Source organism: Aquarana catesbeiana, linkage group LG06, assembly GCF_042186555.1.
Source record: "Aquarana catesbeiana isolate 2022-GZ linkage group LG06, ASM4218655v1, whole genome shotgun sequence".
Lineage (NCBI taxonomy): Eukaryota > Metazoa > Chordata > Amphibia > Anura > Ranidae > Aquarana > Aquarana catesbeiana.
This window is the reverse complement of record NC_133329.1, coordinates 383,413,918-383,436,901: the sequence shown is the minus strand read 5'-3', so window position 1 is coordinate 383,436,901 and position 22,984 is coordinate 383,413,918. Positions and strand designations below refer to the sequence as shown.

The window sequence follows — 22,984 nt, the reverse complement described above, 5'->3', positions numbered from 1 at the left end:
CCTGCCTTCATTTCCTGTCTGAACATCTTCAGTCATCATCAATCCCCTCTCCTCCTGAATCTGTACAGTTGTTGCCTTTCTTACAGGTATTAGGCTTCTATGCAATCACTCCTATTGTTCCTGGGCATTCTATAAAAGAACACATCCCCAGCATCCCTTTTCAGATGTGCATGCTCAAGCAACTGGTCAGCAGATCGCACAGCTTAAGTCTTCAGCACCCAACGGCCACCTTAGAAGAAAATGCACGTTTTCTTTTTACGGAAGGGGCAAGCTTTTGAAAGCAGTCCCCAGGCAGGGTGCTGAGTAGGGCTGCAACTAACGATTATTTTCCTAATTGATTAGTTGGCCGATTTGTTGTTTTGATTAATTGGTTAATAACCTAAAAAAACATTGTTTTGTATAATTTAGTTAATATGTACAGTTTTAAAAAAAGGCAATTTATTCTTAAATATCTTTATGCAGTGGTAAATATAAATAACCAACTATATGGTTAGGGAGCAAAATCTCTAATCCACTCTGAGAATAACAGATTATACTGTATATACTATTAGAGGAGATATACTGTATATACTATTAGAGGAGATATACTGTATATACTATTAGAGGAGATATACTGTATATACTATTAGAGGAGATATAATGTATATACTATTAGAGGAGATATACTGTATATACTATTAGAGGAGATATACTGTATATACTATTAGAGGAGGTATATACTATTAGAGGAGATATATACTGTATATACTATTAGAGGAGATGTATACTATTAGAGGAGGTATATACTATTAGAGGAGATATATACTGTATATACTATTAAAGGGTGAATCTGTTAAATATCAGACTCGGATCAAATTTTTTATTTAAAAAAACAAACAATGTCTTCCTTCAAAAAAAACGTCATTTTAAGAACGTTCGATTTTATAATCGTTATTGGGGTCAAATCGACAATCATTTTCAACCACAGTGACAGGAAAATTTGCAAATGATAGAAAATTTCTTGGTGAAAGGAATTTTCAGACAGTGTATGTGGTTTTCTTTCAAAAATCACATTCATTTTAAAAACAGAATGTTAAAAAACAAGTGAAAATTTCAAACGACATTCTTTCATTCAGCAAATGTACAAAGATTTTTGGTCTGAATATTCTCATTTGAAAATTGATCTGTGAGGCCAGCATAAGGCTCGGTTCACACCTATGCAGTTTTCTTTTGATCTGTTTCTGCAGTGCTTTTTGCTGTGCATTTTGGTTTTTGCATATGTGATTTTGCTGCGATTTGCTTTTTTGTATTTTTTTTGGGCCAATTTGTTGTTGGACAGATTAAAAAACACAAATTGCTGCAAAAACGCATTACATGCTTTTTTGCAGATTCTCCATTGAAGTGTATTGAACCAAAAAAGCACCGTTTTGCGTTAAAAAAAAAAAAAAAAAAAAAGTCCCTGACCCTTTCCAAATACGCAGCGGCTGAAAAAAGCATAGATGTGAACGTGTCCCATAGGACTAAATGAACTGTAGTGCGTTTCTGCAAAAAGCACCAAAAAACACATAGATGTGAACCAGGTCTAAGACGTTTAGTAACATAATGGGGTTAAAAAACTAAAATTAGCCCTTTATAGTACAATAAAAGCAGATAATTGCTACTGTAAGGGGTTCGTTTTTTTACTGCACAACGTGGAAGCAATATTTACAGTAGCGATTATTTGCTCTTTTTGTACTATAAAGGGCCCATTTTAGTTTATCTTTTTATTTTTAACCCCATTATGTTACTGGCCGATTAATTGATTATGAAAATAGTAGTCGATTAATTTAATAATCGATTGGTTGTCGATTAATTGATTAGTTGTTTCAGCCCTAGTGCTGAGAAGGTGTTTTTTTTCTGGAGCCTCCCATTAAACTAGGAACAAATTCCAGCAGTCAGACCCGGTGGGGACATCACTAGGCCTGAAATGAAGTATTAAAAACAAAATGATTTAATGTAAATTTTTCAATCTGTTTTATTAGGAATTTCCTAAAGAGGTAACACAAAATGTACCGCGTTCAGAAACAGTGTAAGAAGATTACTTGGGAGGGTTACAAAAGCAAAGCAAAAGAGAATTATTTCATTGATGTCAAGAACCGTGTAATCTCATATAATTTACTGTAAGCTGTATATAATGCAAAGCCAGTGATTTATATGGATCATACAACAAGGAATATTCCGTTACATTGGAAAATTTTAATTGCATGTTGGTGGGGGATGGGGACAAAGGAATATATTCTATTCCCACTCCTAGTTAGTTTTGTGCTCTAATACTTTTATTCTCTTGCAGACCAATATCGGCTCCATTCTGGCTTCGGTGAACCCCTACAAGCAAATCGCTGGGTTGTACGATGAAAGCACCGTGGACTTGTACAGTCGGCACCACTTTGGGGAGCTGCCACCCCACATCTTTGCCATTGCCAACGAGTGTTATCGCTGCCTGTGGAAGAGACATGACAGTCAATGTGTACTCATCAGGTACGTCCAAACGTTCACACCTCTTATTGTTTTATTTGTTTATTTTATGAGCTAGCTATGATTAGGTGAAAGGATATTTCATCATATTTACTCAAACAGCTAACAAACATAATCAATGGCCAACTAATCTTTTTCACTTCTTAATATGTCATCAGATTAACCGCTTCAGCCCCGGAAGATTTTACCCCCTTCCTGACCAGAGCACTTTTTGCGATTCGGCACTGCGTCGCTTTAACTGACAAATTGCATAACATGACGACGATTCGCCTGCCCATGCCATTCTGACGCAGTAAAACTGCGGCGGCTGGTCGGCAAGCGATTAACGTATAACTAAAGGCAAAACATGTTTTGTTTTTGTTTTGGATAGAGTTTACCATTAACATTGAAAGTGAAAGTAAAAGAAAATGCCAAATTTTGGGTTGTCCCCAGAACAGAAATAGAGGGAATCTTCCTATAAGGACACTGTGTCTGGTGACAACCAGGGATTCTCTCACTTCCTGTCTTGGCTGTGGGACAGGAAGGGAAGTCTCCCCAAAGGGACACAGATGGCAAACGTAAACCTTACAGGGGTTAGGACCCTTCCTTACTCCTCTTCAATATTAGTCTTTTTTCTCCTTTAAGTTTTGGCACCTGATATTGAAGAAGATGCGCTAGGTTTGACTTAATTGATGCAAATTAGGAGAGGATTTCTCCTCATTTTGAGTAGATTTACTTCCTGTCCTGGAGACAAAACAGAAGGTCAAAGAAAATCTCCTTAATAGAACAAAACAATTGACAGTGGTTGAATCCTTCCCAAATTTTTAAAACTTAAAAGTTGTAGCACTAGATATACAGTACTTGTTAGTGTCCTAATGTTGTACAGAACTGTCCCCACTTGCCAGTCTAGGCCCCCCCGCAGTTGCTGGGTGGACTGAGGTCAAGCACCAACATATATTGTAGCTCTGTGGTCGGTGAACTCTTGACTTGTCTTGTTGCAGTGGAGAGAGCGGGGCTGGCAAAACGGAGAGCACAAAGCTGCTGATGAAATTTCTGTCCTCCATGAGCCAGAACTGCGCGGGAGGCGGAAACCAGACGACCGTGGAAAAAGCCATCATGGAAAGCAGGTCAGATATACCCGGCAGCTTTTTTTTTTTTTTTCAATTTTTGGTCTTGTAATTGGTGTCTAAAAGGATCAAAGAAAGATTGTCTGGCATGTTGGTCATATTTCTTTGATTACCTTGTTTGCTACAGTAATCGTTTTCACAATCGCATGCTTTGAAAACTGAAAGGTTGGGTTTTTAATATGTTTCTTTGAATGTGAGGTTTGATGTTAGGTGCTAGCTGGCCCTCAATCTGGCCTATATGGGCCAGAGGAAGCACCTTGGATTGAGCTTCAATATCTCCAACCTGTTATTCATGTTGCATTGGATTGACGGGCTGGTTTGTTGGTGAGCAAAAGCCTAACTCCAGATTTTGTGTTACTTTAAATCAGTGGCTTCCAAACTACAGCCTGGGAACTGGATGTTGTCCTTTGGTTGGCTTTATCCGGCCCTTGGGTCACTATTTTTCCCCCTGATATGAGACATTATTCCTCCCAGTGATGCCAACAATGGGGCATAATTCCTACTACTGCCACCAAAGATGGGGCACTATTCCTCTTCCTAATACCAAAGACAGGACAGTACTCCTCCCCCTGTTACCAAAGTTGGGGGGGCCCGGTTTACTTCCACCCCACACAATCGCCTTAAAGTGTGAAGGACAGTAAGCTTTTGACAGGTGGTGAGGAGGAGTTGTATTGCCTCCTCACTGACTGCTTTAATCCCTTGAACCGCGCAATAGCATGCCATACCCATGTGCATTGCACATGGCTACAGGGTGCTTGCAGAGTGGTAAAAAAAAGTCCTAACCTAATCCTACCAGGCCTGACCTATAGACTTCAACCAAGAGGGGGAGCCCTCCACAAATAACACTATTCTACAAGCCACAGGAAAATGTGGATATGGGCTCAACCCCTCCTCTAATATTGTTCAAAAAACTGTATCAAAGAATTGCATGACACCTCCCAAATAGAAAAACTTTTGTATGCCTTTATTAAGATATAAAAAAATTCCACACAAATAAACAATTGGACAAACAGAAATTTTAAAAACACCTGCTACCAAGTTTCCACCCGCTATAGTAAATATTTGTGAGTTGCAGAGTGGCCCCATTCATTTGGGCGCTATGCCCGCCAAAAGCAGCAGGGGGGGGGGGGGATAATTCCTGCCACGGCCATGAAGAAAAGCATGTGTACACCGCCATCCGCTGCCGCTGCAGCTAAAGGGGGAGCAGCAAAAACACGGCTCAAATGCGGGGTTTTACTGCCCCTTAGCTGCTAGTATGAAGGAGCCCTACAGTAAGAAATTGACTGGCTTTTAGGCCTCTGAGATTTGAGAACCACATTTAACAATATTGCTTCATATTGCTATATATATATAAATATACTGTAGACGAAGGCCAGTTGCATGAACTGGAAGAGTGACATTGGCGGTTTGCATGTCTCAATGTATAGAATATAAGGAGGCAGTTTGCATGTCTCAATGTATACAATAGTGATTAGTAGGCAGGAAGTGAAAGATTAGCCTTGGTCTAGGAAGGGACATGTGCTTTTATGTCAAATAACTCTGCAAGAGTGTGTATACTATGACCTATGTGTATATACGGTTTGTCTACATTGTGGTTGTGTAATAATTTTTAATGACCTCTGAGAATTCCTACATAGAATTCCCTGGCAGTGAGTCCAGCATGCAATCATTGTACAGAGCTATCCATTATCTCGCTGGATATTACTTGGTGATGTGATGTGGCATATATACAAACATTCTCTGCAACTGGAAATTTTTTTTGGGGGGGCGGCAAACAGTATGCCACCCACCCCGGTCGGTCGGTAGCACTTAGCACTTAGTCACCAGCGACTTCCCCCTGCTCGGCGGCGGAGGCGACGTTCTCCTGCTCTCCATCACTGGCGGCTTCAGTTTCCTCCCTCCTCGGTGGCCAATCGTAAGTCTTCTCCTGAATAGGGGGTGGCCATGCATAGATTCATGCTATGTATAAATCTATCCATTATCATATAGGGGGTGGCCTGGGGAGAGGGGGTGGCGCCCGGGCACCCCTAATGGACGGGCTGCCACTGTACATGACTCATAATTTAAACTGCGTCCACAATGTATAGAATAGAGGGCTATTTGTATAAGGTTGTGATGTCTAGAAGGGGAAAAAAAAAAAATAAATATAAATATAAATATATATATATATATATATATATATATATATATATATATATATTATGGTCTACTATATCCTAGTGTAATATGTAAAATACAGAAAGCCAATCAAAATCTAGCTATAGAAAATCATACTAGCCAATCACAATCTAGCTGTAGAAAACTATACCAACTAGCTACAATCTAGCTATAGAAAAACCATATTGGTCAATCACAATCTACAAATTGTGAGTATAGCCTAATGTAGTCAAGGGTAGTAGAATTTAAACCGTACCATCATCCAAATTAATATGTACAAGGAAAAGAGAGTGGGACATAGGGGACAGTGGCTGATGTTGGCCCCATAATGTTCGCACCCTAAAATGGCTGGACTATACCGGTACAGATAAACGATGATAAACAATACGTATAACAGGAGTTTATTACAAAAAGGAAATACATGGTATACATATTAAAATGCAAGAACAGAAATTCAGGGTTCACCAAAGAATATCTGTAAATTACAAAGTATTGACTGGTCTGGTTCTCGACTAGTTTCGCGATATTATCGCTTCCTCAGGAGGACCAATCTATAAGACAAATAATATAATGCAATACAAGAAAAAACATTATACAGTACACTACGAGTAGTGATCATAAAAACAGCATGTAAAAAGGGAAAAAATAAAACATAATTACTAGTTCGGCTTACCCTAAAATTGGGTGATCGTGTGCGGCACCGGGCCGCCTAAAAAACTCTCCCCCGCGGCGGACAAGGGGGATAATGTAGAGCCCTCTAAATGAAAAGTATAGCGTGAGTAGGGGGCCACAAAGATAGCTGATGAAAGGATACGATGGATTTAGCCATACACATATTGAAGGGGCAGGAGGGGGGAGGGAAAGAGAGGGCTAAGGGGAAGGGGGAAGGGGACTAGGGGGAAGGGGAAAGGGGGAGGGGGGAATGGAAGGGGGGGAAAAAGAGAGGGGAAAGGGGGGCAGGGAGGGGAGAGGGGAAAGGAGGGTAAGGGTCGTGGAACATGGAGAAGGGAAAAGGAAGGGGGGGAGGGGGAAGGGAGGGGGGACGGGAAACGGGAGGGACACCGGGGAGGGGGTGGTGGAGGGAAAGGAAGGAAGGGGGTAGGGGACAGGGTAAAGAGGAACAAACAATACACAGGGAAGGGGAGGATAGGGGGAGGGGGGGGAAAAGGAGCTAACAAAAGGGATTGTACTAGGCTAATAAACAATTGGAGCGTGTAATGTAGCTCACCGTAATGGTTGACCAGAGGGTAACAAAGATGCTAGCCACGAGGAGACTTGCAGTGGCACGGGGGTCGGGTGGCCTGTAATGAGCAGGAGAGCCAAACATTTCCAAACACTGGGGCATCATGGAGGGTATAATGTGTGGAAGCCCACCACTAAGGGTAGATAACCACAGGGTTGCATGGGAGTCTGTCAATAAAGTAGTATCAAATGTAACATGAGATACAGGATAAAATCCATATGGAGGTATCTGTAATAGATAGCGTCGGGTAAAGGATAGTATCCAAGGTAAAAGAGCATACAACGTACCTATAGATGTACACCAGTGAGGTGTTGAAGGCCTCCCTTCCATCCCAGCCCCACGTCAGCAGTCTATCACGGAGAGAGCTCCGATGCTCACTCACAGGCCCGAGGGCCCATTAAGTGAGCTCCCCAACCCGGAGACGCCCACGACGCCGCCGGCCGGCAAGCGTCTGACGTCACCGGGTCAGTTTCTCCGCACTGCGCAGGTGCGCGAGCCGCGCTACTGCGCAAGCGCGTTCAAGGCGAGCCCGTGGGTAGGAAACCCTGGGCTTGGCAAGGACAAGCAGGAGAGGAACACCAAGGCGTCCTCTCCTGCCGGGAGAAACACATGTCCGCCGCTTGGAAAGGCACAGGCAGCCACGGACCGCACAGGGCACCCAGGGACAGCCAAACAAAATAAACAGGAACATTGAACATCATGACAAGAATGGTAGTAAATAAATAACAGTATGTGTAGAAACAATAAGAGTGGCAGTAATTGCCACCCAATCCATTAAGGTGTTGGTAAACACAAACGGGACTTGGTCCCCATAGATGGTTCTAAGAACAGGGGGGGCAGCAATGGCTACTAAAAGACCTTGTTGAGGGATAAGAGCATAAATGAGATGGGGCTTCCTGTTGGTGAGTGGTAGGAATGAGAATAGGGACAGGGAACAAGGAGGGGGGAGGGGTATGGGGGGAGGGGGGGGGGTTGGAATGTGCCATTGCGAAGGTAAAGAGTGTGTTGTAAATAACAAAGGTGATGCAGTGAAGGGTGATAAGGGGATAAATAAAAAATATACATAGTTGATTAGTTGTAATAGAAAATGAAATGAAAAAAGTGAGAATGTGTGAAACAGTGGAACTAGATGCAACGTAGTGAGGATAGAAACCTGAAGGTGATAGTGACAACCAACAGCGAGGAAACCATAACAGTTAAATGGAAAAAATTGAATAAATCCTTAGTTAATTAAATTAGGGGTCAGATGACGTGAAGGCAGGGAACTCCATAGAGTGTCAAACTACATAATGTTATATTGTAGGCTAAAAAAGGGTAATCGCAGAAGAGCGATAATGTAACAATGATAAGGTTGGGTTGCAAAGGGCCAAAGTGGGTGAAGGTCAGCTACGGATTAGAGGTGTGGGTAACACAATAATCACAGTGGGCCGGAGATTAAACGGTCCATAGTAACACATACTCTTGGGTAAAAGGTAGTGAATATAGACTGACTAAACCCCATTAATGGCAATAATGGGTGTAATATTGAAGGTTTAAGTTGAAACATAGTATAATGGGGTAGCTATGCAGGAACGTCTGGCTGTATGGAACTTAACCTGCATGGTCAGTGATAAGGCTGCCCCCATGTATGAACCATCTAAAGGAGGGGGCCAAACTCCGACATAATGGGATAGTTGATATACAAAAAGGTACTGTAAGTTAGGAATTAGAGGCACTCAAGGGGAAAAAAGAAAAACGGGTGTGTTATCCACCCAATGAATATGCACAAATTGTGAGTATAGCCTCATGTAGTCAAGGGTAGTAGAATTTAAACCGTACCATCATCCAAATTAATATGTACAAGGAAAAGAGAGTGGGACATAGGGGACAGTGGCTGATGTTGGCCCCATAATGTTCGCACCCTAAAATGGCTGGACTATACCGGTACAGATAAACGATGATAAACAATACGTATAACAGGAGTTTATTACAAAAAGGAAATACATGGTATACATATTAAAATGCAAGAACAGAAATTCAGGGTTCACCAAAGAATATCTGTAAATTACAAAGTATTGACTGGTCTGGTTCTCGACTAGTTTCGCGATATTATCGCTTCCTCAGGAGGACCAATCTATAAGACAAATAATATAATGCAATACAAGCAAAAACATTATACAGTACACTACGAGTAGTGATCATAAAAACAGCATGTAAAAAGGGAAAAAATAAAACATAATTACTAGTTCGGCTTACCCTAAAATTGGGTGATCGTGTGCGGCACCGGGCCGCCTAAAAAACTCTCCCCCGCGGCGGACAAGGGGGGATAATGTAGAGCCCTCTAAATGAAAAGTATAGCGTGAGTAGGGGGCCACAAAGATAGCTGATGAAAGGATACGATGGATTTAGCCATACACATATTGAAGGGGCAGGAGGGGGGAGGGAAAGAGAGGGCTAAGGGGAAGGGGGAAGGGGACTAGGGGGAAGGGGAAAGGGGGAGGGGGGAATGGAATGGAATCAATCACAATCTAGCAAAAGAAAACCATACCAGCCATATCATATCCATATCATCTTATATTGTGTCTTGGAGTTATCTTCACAGTTGTACTTTATGATGTTACTTCTTTATTGTTGCATCTGTACCTGATTGGATAAATTGTTAAAATCTAATAAAACAAATTTGGCAAGCAAACCATACCAGCCAATTACAATCTAGCAATACAAAGCCATAAATAGATCTATAGTCCGACAACAAAGTTAACAAAAAACAAAAAAAAAAAAGGGGGGCAGACTCGATGGACTACTGCCCTTTTTCTGACGTCACTTTTCTATGTTTCGTACTCACAAATTACATTACATTATATCTAGTCATAGAAAACCATACCAGCCAATTCCAATCTGGCTATTGAAAACCATACAGCCAATCGCAATGTAACTATAAAAAAAAAAGTAAAACATACCTGCCACCACAAGAATCTGGGTAGAGACCCATTAGACAAATTGGCATGTCTACCAGAAAAGATAAGAGGGAGGTCGGAGAGCCCTTATAGTGACTTGAGTGACTGACTCCAAAAAAATTGATTAACTGATGTGCATGTATAATTTACTTTTATGTAAAGCACTGTGTAAATTGACAGAGCTTTATAGGTACCTGAAATAAATTACCTTAAGAAAATATGGCTACAATTAGTGGCCTGCGCAGCAGAGGTGCCTGTTGTTGTATGACTAAGGATGGGTCAGAGTCATTGGCTTATTGTTCATCCAATTACATTATTTCATTAAAAAAAATTTTCTGTGGCTTCAGGACTTTCTTTCTACACTCCCTACCCACTTTTAAGCACCGCCCCAGTAGCGATAGATGACCGCCCCAGTAGCCATAGGTTGGCCGCCCCAGTAGCCAGGGCCGTCTTTAATATTGATTGGACCCTGGGCAAAAATTTTCTTTGGGCCCCCCTCATGCAGTTTTACTCTCCACCTGCTCTGTGACATACAATAAATAGCAGCTAGACTCAAAATCAGTTTACTGAATCAGATCAGACAGTGATTGTGATTGGTTGCCAGAGGTTACAGTGTATCTTTACCGCTCACTGACTGGTTGCTAGAGGTTACAGCAAACTTTTCAGGTCACTGATAAGTTGCTAGAGGTTACAGCACATGATTTATGCTTGTTGATTGGTTGCTAGAGATTACTGTACATCAATACTGCTCACTGGTTACTGTACATCATTACTGCTTACTGATTGGATGCTAGAGGTTACAGCACATCATCTCCTCACTGGCTGCACACCATGGACTGGACCTTGCTCACCTGTGCACCCCAAACTGTAATTCCTTTTCTGCCTACCTCTGCACACCACACATTACCCTCCCCCCACTAATTTGCTTACCTTTGCAGAACAGGCTGATGGTAGGCTTAATGACCACAATTGTAGGCAGGACTTTCAAGCATGCCCCTTTATCTCCCCAGTGGGTAGCATTCAGTATAGGTGATAGTGGATATGACCTCAGGGGGGCATGATCTACATATGAAACCACCTATGTTTACATAGAATACTGCCGGTCTGCAACTATTTACATATGAATGCCGCTGCTATTTACATATCAATGCTGGTATTTACATGTAAACACAGGGCCTGCAGGTGAGTCATCTGTACACAATAACAAGACCGAGCTGGGCAGCATTAATAACAGAACTTCACATTGAGATATTAGGACACAGCATGAGACTAAAACCTCAAGGGACGAGGGAATTTAAACTGGGAAAGTTGGCAAGTAGGAGGCAGCCGCCTTGGGCCCCACAACAATGACAGGGCCCAGGGCAGCTGCCCCTTTTGCCCTGCCTTAAAGACGGCCCTGCCAGTAGCCATAGGTTGGCCGCCCCAGCAGCCATAGGTTGGCCGCCCCAGCAGCCATAGATCTCCCGCCCCCCCCGCTAGCAAAAATAGATCTCCCGCCCCCCCGCTAGCAAAAATAGATCTCCCGCCCCCCCCCGCTAGCAAAAATAGATCTCCCGCCCCCCCCGCTAGCAAAAATAGATCTCCCGCCCCCCCCGCTAGCAAAAATAGATCTCCCGCCCCCCCCCCGCTAGCAAAAATAGATCTCCCGCCCCCCCCCCCCCGCTAGCAAAAATAGACCAACAAGCAACAATTGACCCCTCCCACATGGTAGATACCCCCCCCCCTACCAGCAACAATAGACCCTCCAACACAGCCCACTACTCCTTGCCATTACATACATTTAGTGCTGGAGGTGCCAGAACTGTGTTCCCACTTTTAAAAAAAAGCTGGATTTAAATTGCCACTTCCTCAGTTCAGGGTGATATCGATGTTTTGCCTTCCCTAGTTTGCTTGGTCATCGGGTGAGTAAAGTAGAAGGAACCACCGCTGACCTTTTTGAATAGATTTTTTTTTTTTTTTTTATTTTTAAATTAAACCAGAGTTTAGTGTCACTTTGGGAAGGATAATAGGTTAGGATAGGGGTGTAGTTTAGTTTTATTTTCATTATTTATTTTAGTTGTCTATGGTCTTGTATGAACTGTGTATTCTCCGCATTTTTTGTTTCTTCTGTTTTTGTAATTGCAGTGTCATCATTTTTCTTTATTTTTTATCCCCCTTCACAGCCCGATCCTTGAAGCTTTCGGCAATGCCAAGACTGTTTATAACAACAACTCCAGCCGCTTCGGGAAGTTCATCCAACTTCACTTCTCCCAGCAAGGACACATCCAGGGTGGCCGCATGGTGGACTGTATCCTTTTGAGTGGCAGCGGGGTATTGGCTGTCCTGCTGGGCGCCGCTCACAGCTTTGTTGGCGACAGTCAGATGAATCTTTTTTTTTTATTCTTCCTGTTGCTAGCAGATGATGCATTTTGGCAATTCTGTAACTGCTTTTGCAGCTCAAGTGTACTTTTTATTTTATTTCTAATTATTCCCTACGCCATAAAACTCCGAACACAGACATAAAAATGTGTTTTGCCTTTGAGGCAAATGTAGAGCAATGTGTATACAGTATATAAGGAAGTTAATTTAGCTGTTTTTCTTAGCACACCCTCCTGCATGCACCTGTGCTAAGGGCAGATGGATTCTTGGAAGTAAATGCTACATTAATCATTTGCCCTTGCTCATGCTGGGTGGTTGGTTTTTCAAAGTGATTTCTCAAAAAAATAAAGCATAGAGGCATGAATAGATGGGGGGGAGATTGCTTTAAATATCAAAAATGCATTAAATCGTGTTTTTGGTTCGTGGTGCTCAGATGCAGTGAAGATCCGCTTTAAGCTTTCATTTGTTTCCTTAACGGATGGTCAACCAGATTTGTTGGAAAAGGTAAGTTTGGTGGTTTCTCCATACATCATATATGTTGGGGTTCTTTCCTTGGCCTCGGGGGTCTCCTGTCCCCTTCCAGCAGGGCAGATTTAACCATGGCGGATCTCTGTCCTATTTCACTCCATAGACCAGAGTAACGCGGCAAAGTCCCGGAGAGAGAAGCTATCACATATTCTACGCTCTGCTCGCGGGTGCAAATAAGGACGACCGAGGTGAGTAATCCAAGTGTTGTTTTATATATTATTGAAGTACAGACAAAGACCGCGCCCTGCTGCAAAAAACTACTAGTAGCAGAATTTCATTTTCCATTCATATGACCATTAGTACAATTCAGATGTGTCCAGACATATTTATAATCATGCAATAATTGAGCCTTGATGGAGTGCGTGAGCCACTGAAACGTGTTGGATTTCTATTCATTATTTAAAAAAACCCTACTTTGGAATTTTTGATCCTAAATACAGTTGGGTCCGTATATATTTGAACACAGGCACAATTTTCATACTTTTGGCTCTATATGCCACCAGAATAAAATTAAAACAAAACAATCCAAATGAATTTGAAGCGCAGACTTCCAGACTCCCCATTTTCATGGGCTCAAATGTAACTGTACAAATTAATATAATTGTAAAAAAAAAGTTGATTTTTAATATTTTGTTGAGAATCCTTTATTGGCAATGACTGCCTGAAGTCTGGAACCCATGGACATTACCAAAGACTGGGTTTCCTCCTTTTTGATTTTTTGCCAGGCTCTAACTGCAGCTGTCTTCAGTTTACATACCGTAGTAGGTGAGGTTGAAAAAAGACACAAGTCCATCAAATGTGTGTGATTATATGTCAGTATTACATTGTATATCCCTGTGTGTTGTGGTCGTTCAGGTGCATAGCTAATAGTTTTATGAAACTATCGATGCTCCCGATGAAACCACAGCCTGTGGAAGGGAATTTCACATCCTTACCGCTCTTACGATAAAGAATCCTCTATGCAGTTTAAGGTTAAACCTCTTCTTCTAAATTTAATGAGTGGCCACGTGTCTTATTAAACTCCCTTCCGCGGAAAAGTTTTATCCCTATTGTGGGGTCACCAGTATGGTATTTGTAAATTGAAATCCTATCCCCCCTCAAGCGTCTCTTCTCCAGAGAGAATAAGTTCAGTGCTCGTAACCTTTCTTCATAACTAATATCCTCCAGTCCCTTTTATTAGCTTTGTTGCCCTTCTCTGTACTCGCTCCATTTCCAGTACATCCTTCCAGAACTGGACGGCATACTCCAGGTGCGGCCGGACCAGAGTCTTGTAGAGTGGGAGAATTATCATTTTATCTCTGGAGTTAATCCCCTTTTTAATGTATGCCAATATTCTGTTTGCTTTGATAGCAGCAGCTTGGATTGCATGCCATTGCTGAGCCTATCATCTACTGGGACCCCCAGGTTCTTTTCCATCCTAGATTAGTTTTGCCTTCAGCAATTGAAATGCATGCTTAATTGGTTTGAGATCAGGTTATTGGCTCTGCCATTGCAGAATATTCCACTTCTTTTTCTTCAAAAGCTCCTGGGTTGCTTTTGCAGTGTTTTGGATCATTGTCCATCTGTACTGTGCAGCGCCATCCAATCAAATTTGCTGCATTTGGCTGAATCTGGGCTGACAGTATATCTCTAAACACTGCAGAATTCTTCCGGCTGCTTCTATCTTCTGTCACATCATCAATAAACAACAATGACCCAGTGCCACTGGAAGCCATGCATTCCCATGCCATCATACTGCAAGCTCCACCATGTTTTACAGATGATGTTGTGTGCTTTGGATCATGAGCTGTGCCAAGCCTTCTCCACACTTTTTTTTCTTCCTGTCATTCTGGTACAGCTTTATCTTAGTTTCATCCATCCAAAATGCTTTTCCAGAACTGGTCTGGCTTTTTTAGATTTAGATGTTTTTTGGCAAAGTCTAATCTGGCTTTTCTATTCTTCAGGCTTACCTTGTGGTGAGCCCTCTGTATTTGCTCTCCAGAAGTCTTCTCTTGATTGTAGACATTGACAATGATACTCCCACCTCCTGGAGAGTGTCCTTCACTTGTCTGGATGTTGTGAATGGGTTTTTCTTTACCATAGAGAGGATCCTGCGATCATCCACCACTATTGTCTTCCATGGACGCCCAGGCCTTTTTATGTTGCTGAGCTCACCATTGCGTTCTTCTTTCCTCAGAATGTACCAAACTGTTGATTTGGCCACTCCTGATGTTGCTGCCATCTGCTGCTATCTCTCTGATAGATTTGTTTCCTATTTGAAGCCTTACAATGGCCTGTTTGACTTGCATGGACTGCTCCTTTAAACGCATGATGTAGGTTCACAGCAATAGTTTCCAAATGCAAATACCACACTTAGAATCAACTCCAGACCTTTTACCTGCTTAATTCATGAAGAAATAACAAAGGAGTAGCCCACACCTGGCCATGAAACCGCTTTTGATTCAATGGTCCAATTACTTTTGGCCCATTGAAAAAGGGGATGGCTATTTTTAGGAGCTGTAATTCCTAAGCCCTTCCTTTTCCGATTTGGGTGTACATACCCTCAAATTAAACCTGAGAGTGTGCACTTTCAGGCCATATCCATAAGCATATAACTATAGCTTAACTATGTTTTGGTAAATACCTGAAAAAATCTAAAATTGTGCCTGTGTCCAAATGTATATGGACCTAACTGTGTGCGCTGCTTCTTGTATAGTTGGGTTCTCTATATATTACTGGTATTTCTGGCAAACCAATAGTTCTGGTGGATCTTTGAATAATTACAAAGCGACATACTTGGACTTACAACTAATGGTGCAACACTTTTTTTTGCATTTACCCCATGAATTGCAGCCTGACCTTACACCCTCCACTAATGAAGAAGAGAGTTTGAGGGCAGATAGCAGACAGAAGTTGTCAGATTTCAGGTGACATCTAACTCCTTGGCCACAGGTCTTTTTAAAGGGTAACTCCACTTTTGTGGGGAAAAAAAGGCAAATAAAATAATAATCTAGCATATACAATTGCAAATTAAGTCATATTGTGATTGAATATGTTTAAAAATGACCTTTCCGTTTCAATCTGCAGCTCTGTACTTTTCTGTAAGATGCACTATGACAACATAGAGGCATTATGTACACAGATAGTATACAGAACACCCCCTGAAAATGTCATTTCCTGCTTGTGTGATTGGCTCACTGATTTTCCCAGAAGTCTGCACTAAGATAAAAGTCAGATTTTGGCCATTCCCTGAAACAAAAATGCCATTTTTGGTGAGATACTCCCAAAGGGAAATCGCTTCTAAAGGGATGCAGACCTTGCCACTTTACTCATTAGCGTTCTGAAGGTGCAGCAGCTGATTGATAATTATAAAACCGCTCCCATATAGTGTCACTGTGCACATGGACACAGACAAGCCAACAGCTATTTCTTCAGAATAACAAAAGGTAGGAATCTGCAAAAAGTTTGTTAAAATCCTTGTAATGTACATAGATCACCCAGAGAGGAATGTTTTTTATTTTTTTTTTTTCTCAACAAAAGTGGAGTTACTTTTTAAAGCTCCAGGTATTTTCTTTTTCTCTTGCTTGGTTCCACTGTTCCAGCTTGGACCAATGTAAGTACACATACTGCATACCTGTAGGATGACAATGACTGTAGTAACCGCTGGTACTACAGTCACCTTTGTGGTTCATTATAGCAGCAGCTACTATGGTGATTCTCTGCTTCTACAGGGATCGGTCAGGTATGGAATATGTGTACTTACATTGATCCAAGTTGGAACAATGTAAATATGCAAAAAGAAAACCCTGGAATTCAGATTTAAATGTGTATCAGCCATGTGTAAAAAAAAAAAAAAAAAAAAAAATCAGCTGCAACTGATAATCATTGATTTTTGCAGAAGCTCTTTCACTCTCGGATCCTCACTCTTATCAGTATCTCTGCAACTCAGGCTGTGTGACAGTGGAAGGCCTTAATGATAAAGAAATGTACGAGAACGTTGTGGTGAGTCTGTCTGATTTTCTGACTATCGACTTCCTGCAGACCTTTTTGATTTTTTTAAAATCTATAATAAAGAATTAGAGCCTTGGACATTCTGGTTCATCTAAAAAACATCTATTTTTTTTCATTCTGTATGCATTAAAGAGGAATTCCAGGTATGGCAATTTTTAGATCGTTCTATTGAGGGGCGGAACTACCGCCATAGCGACCCACGCGGGCGCTATGGGGCCCGCAGCCGAGTGGGGCCCGGTGAGGATGAGAGCACCGCCGACATAGTCTCCCAGCCAGGGGAAGAGAGAGGAGAGGAAGAGGCGAGCTGTCTGTATCAGCAGAGAGCGGAATTGCCCGCGATAATAGCTTTCATTAGAACTTCCAGTGTTCCTGGGGCTCACGTCACATAGCTCCACCTCTTGGCCCGGCGCCTTTGATAGACAGAACGCCGGTCCAATGCGGCACGTGTGACGTCATCAAAGGCGTCGGGCCAAGAGGAGGGGCTATGTGACGATGAGCCCTGGGAAGACGGGAAATTCAAATGAAAGCTATTACAGTGGGCAATCCCGCTCTCTGCTGATCTGGGCGGCTTGCCTCTTCCTCTGCACAGGTGAGGCTGTATGGGGCACAGGCAGACCAGGCTGTATTGGGCGCAGGTCACGCTGCATTGGGCGCAGGTCACGCTGCATTGGGCGCAGGTCACGCTGCATTGGGCGCAGGTCACGCTGCATTGGGCGCAGGTCACGCTGTAGGGGGCACAGGTCATTGCCATTAGGCTGCATTGACATTAGGCGGCTGTGGGGGGGGGGGAGGGGCTGTTTGCAGGGGGGGTGCCCCATACCACGCTTTACTATGGGGACCTGTGATTTCTAGTTACGCCCATGGTTCAATTGGTGCAGCTTGGCCCAAAAAATGATCCTCCTGGAAGCTGGAAATCACTGCAGTAGACACGGCTACTGTACTTACGTGATCTCCCAGGTGACATCAGTGCCCCGCCTCTGCATCCCATCCAATCAGAGAACGCTTTGCATTCATTGAGTAGAATGCAAGGCATTCTCTGAATGGTGCCAGTGCCAAGCGGCTGACCACCTCAGTTCACTAAGCAGCAGGGCAGCCAAACACTCGGCTCGGGACCTGGAATCTAGTGGAAATCACTGGAGTAGGAGTGTCTAATACAGTGACTTCCAGCTGCCACAGACATCCTACAGGTATTGTATATACAGGTTTACATTGATCCAAGCTGGACCATTGTAACAATGTAAAAATGTCATACCTGGAAATCTTCTTTAAAAAGGAAAACTAAAGGCAAAACTCTTCTTTCTTCTTTCTTCTTTCTTCTTTCTTCTTTCTTCTTTCTTCTTTCTTCTTTCTTCTTTCTTCTTTCTTCTTCTTTTTTCTTCTTTTTTTTTTTTTATAAAGTGCAGAGGATTAAAATGTTTTTTTGTTGCTGTCTCTGCTCCTGTTAGGATTATTCCCCCTCTCTATTTGTTATGTTTACCGTTATCATTGAAAGTAAAAGAAAATCCCAAATTTTGAGTTGTCCCCAGAAAAGTATTAGAGGCGAAATCTTCCAATGGGGACACTAGTTCTGGTGACCTGGGGGTCCCCTAGAAATTCTCTTAACCACTTGCCGACCAGCCGTCATCATTCTGCTGCAGCAGGTCGGCTCATTCCTGCAAATCGCAGTAGCTGTGCGTCGGCCCTTTAAACAGCTATAGCTGCACGGTGGGGGAGCTGATGCGTGCGGCCAACCGCGGTCGCTTCACAGAGAGCCAGAACGGAGATCTGTCAATGTAAACAAACCGATCCCCGTTCTGTCAGGGGAGTATAGAGTAATCTGTTCCTAGTGATTGGGAACAGCGATCTCTCTGTCAGTCCCCTCACAGTTAGAAACACCTCCCAGGGAACACATTTAACAACCTGATCGCCCCCTAGTGTTAACCCCTTCCCTGCTAGTGACATTTATACAGTAACCAGTGCATTTTTATAGCGCTGATCGCTGTATAAATGTCAAAGATCCCAAAAAAGTGTCAAAAGTGTCCGATCTGTCCACCTCAATGGCGCAGTCCCCCTAGAAATTGCTGATCATCGCCATTACTAGTAAAAAAAAAGCCATAAATCTATTCCCTTTTTTGTAGACACTATAACTTTTGCGCAAACCAATCAATATACGCTTATTGCGTTTTTTTTTTTTTTTTACCAAACCTATGTAGAATAATACATATTGGCCTAAACTGATGAAGAAATTTGTTTTTTGTTTTTGGATAATTATTATAGCAAAAAGTAAAAAATATTGTGTTTTTTTTTTCAAAATTGTCGGTATTTTTTTTGTTCATAATGCAAAAAAATAAAAACCGCAGAGGTGATCAAATGCCACCAAAAAGAAAGCTTTATTTGTGGGGAAAAAAAGGACGTCAATTATTTAAGGTACAACGTTGCACGACCGCGCAATTGTCCCTTGAATAATGCAGTGCCATATCACAAAAAATAGCCTGGTCATTAAAGGGAAAAATCCTGCAGTCCTTAAAGCGGAGGTTTGCTGAAAAAAAAATATTAAAAGCCAGCAGCTACAAATACTGCAGCTGCTGACTTTTAATATATGAACACTCACCTGTCCAGGGAGCCCGCGGTATCGGCAGCCGAAGCCAATCCATCCTTCGGCTCTCGGCGGCTGCCGCCGCCTTCCTCGGTAAGGGAATAAGGAAGTGAAGCAGTGCGGCTTCACTTCCTGGTTCCCTACTGCGCATGCACGTGTCGCACTGCGTGTCCTCTCAGGTCCCTGCCATTGACCATCACAGCCAGTAAGCCAATGAAAAGGTGTGGGGCCAAGCTTGTGGCTCTGTGTCTGAAAAATTACGCAGAACAGCGACTTGGGAGCTAGTCTGCTTGGGTGCCCCCACAGCAATCTGTTTGCTCTGGGGGCACTTGGCAGGAGGGAGGTTCCAGGAGCTCCGGCGGGGGACCCCAGAAGAGGAGGATGTGGGCTGCACTGTGTAATACTTTTGCACACAGAAGTAAGTTTATAACAAGTTTTTTTTTATTTACAAAAAAAAAACAAAAAAACTAAAACTTGCCTTTAATACCACTTTAATTTGCAGGGATTTCCTCTAACTTCCTGTTTGGCTATGGGACAGGAAGTGAAGATAAATCTCCCCAATGGGACACAGATGGTGAAAAAAAAATCTGACAGGGGTTCTAACCCTCCTTTGCTCTATCCAAAATGAAAACAAAAAAGTGCCCATAGTTCTACTTTAGGACTGGATCATTTGCAGATACAATTTTTGTTGACCTAACCAGCTTTTTCTCCGGTCAGACCGCCATGCAGGTGATGGATTTCTCTGATGAAGAGATCAGGGAGGTGTGGAAGCTCTTATCTGGGACTCTGCAGATCGGGAATCTGGAATTCATGACGGCCGGGGGAGCCCAGATTACAACCAAAGCCGGTAAATGCATCTGCCAGATCCATAGATAGAACAGTATAGTGCAAAGTCTGTCTGTTATCCTATCCTACATAGACCGAGATATATCTTATCTGGACCTGTCTGTGTCTGTCTGTGCATCTCTCTATTTATTTTAATAGATAGCCATCTATATAATCTCTCCCCCCAGTTATCTATCTGTGTATCCCTCCCCACCCTAGCTATCTTTCTATTTGTCTATCTACAGTGCCTTGAAAAAGTATTCATACCCCTTGAAATTTTTCACATTTTTATCATGTTACAACCAAAAATGTAAGTATATTTTATTGGGATTTTATGTGACAGACCAACACAAAGTGGCACATAATTGTGAAGTGAAAGGAAAATGATAAATGATTTTCAAAATTTTTTACAAGTAAATATCTGAAAAAGTGTGGTGTGCATTTGTATTCAGCCCCTTTACTCTGATACCCCTAACTAAAATCTAATAAAACAAATTACATTCAGAAGTTACCTAATTAGTAAATAGTCCACCTGTGTGTAATTTATTCTCAGTATAAGTAGTATAATTACAGCTGTTCTTTGAAGCCCTCAGAGGTTTGTTAGAGAATCTTGGTAAACAAATAGCATCATGAAGGCCAAGGAACACACCAGACAGGTCAGGGATAAAGTTGTGGAGAAGTTTAAAGCAGGGTTAGGTTATAAAAAATACCCCAAGCTTTGAACATCTCACGGAGCACCGTTCAATCCATCATCCGAAAATGGAAAGAGTATGGCACAACTGCAAACCTACCAAGACATGGCCGTCCACCTAAACTGATCAAAACCCTTCCATTGTAGCTCTGGCTGTATGTTTAAGGTCGTTGTCCTCCTGGAAGGTGAACCTCCGCCCCAGTCTCAAGTCTTTTGCAGAATCTAACAGGTTTTCTTCTAAGATTGCCCTGTATTTGGCTCCAGCCACCTTCCCATCAACTCTGACCAGCTTCCCTGTCCCTGCTGAAGAAAGCTATCCTCACAACATGATGCTGCCACCACCATGTTTCACAGTGGGGATGGTGTGTTTAGGGTGATTTACAGTGTTAGTTTTCCGCCACACATAGTGTTTGGCTTTTAGGCCAAAAAGTTCAATTTTGGTCTCATCTGACCAGAGCACCTTCTTCCACATGTTTTTTTCACAAGAAATTCTTCCACGTTTGCTGTGTCCCCCATATGGCTTCTCGCAAACTAAACAGGGGACTTCTTATGGCTTTCTTTCAACAATGGCTTTCTTCTTGCCACTCTTCCATAAAGGACAGATTTGTGGAGAGCACGACTAATAGTTGTCCTGTGGACAGATTCTCCCACCTGAACTGTGGATCTCTGCAGCTCCTCCAGAGTTACCATGGGGCTCTTGGCTGCTTCTCTGATTAATGCTCTCCTTGCCCGGCCTGTCAGTTTAGGTGGACGGCCATGTCTTGGTAGGTTTGCAGTTGTGCCATACTCTTTACATTTTCGGATGATGGATTGAAAAAAACCTAACCCTGTTTTAAACTTCAATACAACTTCATCCCTGACCTGTCTGGTGTTGTCCTTGGCCTCACAGAACAGCTGTTTATATACTGAGATTAAATTACACACATGTGGACTCTATTTACTAATTAGGTGACTTCTGAGGGCAATTGTTTCTACTAGATTTTAGCTAGGAGTATCAGGGTAAAGGGAGCTGAATACAAATGCACGCCACACTTTTCAAATATTTATTTGTAAAAAATTTGGTTGCAAAACGATTTATCATTTTCTTTCGTCTTTACAATTATGTGCCACTTTGTGTTAGTTTATCACATAAAATCCCAATAAAATACATTCACATTTTTGGTTGTAACATGACAAAATGTGGAATATTTCAAGGGGTATGAATACTTTATTTAAGGCACTGTATGTATTCTTAACTCGAACGTCTCTTCTGTTGTTCTCCACTTCCTCCCAATCTCTTTTTGTTGCTGCTGTGATCTCGCTTGTATTACAGGGTGGCTACGTTTGTTCTCCATGGTCCCTCTGTATGTAGGAGCGTAGCCACCCTTTCATGCTGGCTCCCGAAATGGACTATGGAACATGGGATGTGTAGAGTGCTTTAGGGTTGGCCGTAGCCTATCTGATCTGAGGGTGCAGTAAAAAAAAACTTCAGGGGGCATAATGTTAACAGTGTGTGAGTCACTTGACAGTCTATCGCACAGTGTGATAGAGATGCAGGGAACCAGTATTCTGCAGACTTCTGTATATCATAGGGACACTGATGTAAAGGGAAACTCTGCTTGAGGCAGTAGATGTAAGGGGGCACACTGATGCAGACAGTTGATGTAAAGGAGTACTCCAACGAGCACAACTGATGTAATCAGGCACTCTGGTGGTGATAATCCATGTAAGGGGTCACTCTGAGGACTCCTGATGTAAAAGGGAGAATCTGATAGGGACACTGATGCAAAGGGGGACTATCCGATTCTCCCTTTTACATCAGGAGTGTTCATCAGAGTGACCCCTTACATGGATTATCACCACCAGAGTGCCTGATTACATCAGTTGTGCTCATTGGAGTACTCCCTTACATCAACTGTCTGCATCAGAGTGCCCCCTTACATCTACTGCCTCAAGCAGAGTTTCCCTTTACATCATAATCCCCATTAGTTATTAGTGAGTTGTCCTCATCAGAATGCCCCCTAAATTAATTGCCCCCATCAAAGTTGCCCTTTACCATCAGAGCTCCCCCACATCAACTACCCCCATCAGTGTCCCGTAACA

At 42.5% G+C, this 22,984-nt stretch overlaps 1 protein-coding gene across 1 annotated transcript in view; it reads left to right on the top strand.

Annotated features, from left to right (window-relative positions):
- LOC141147136 (unconventional myosin-X-like) overlaps nucleotides 1-22,984 on the top strand; it is a gene marked incomplete in the record, with an annotated part of 218,020 nt that overhangs the window by 83,541 nt on the left and 111,495 nt on the right. The window contains 7 exon segments of the mRNA XM_073634265.1: nucleotides 2,309-2,496; nucleotides 3,474-3,599; nucleotides 12,098-12,222; nucleotides 12,784-12,797; nucleotides 12,925-13,009; nucleotides 16,699-16,802; nucleotides 20,104-20,233. Coding sequence (XP_073490366.1) covers nucleotides 2,309-2,496; nucleotides 3,474-3,599; nucleotides 12,098-12,222; nucleotides 12,784-12,797; nucleotides 12,925-13,009; nucleotides 16,699-16,802; nucleotides 20,104-20,233 — 772 coding nt within the window.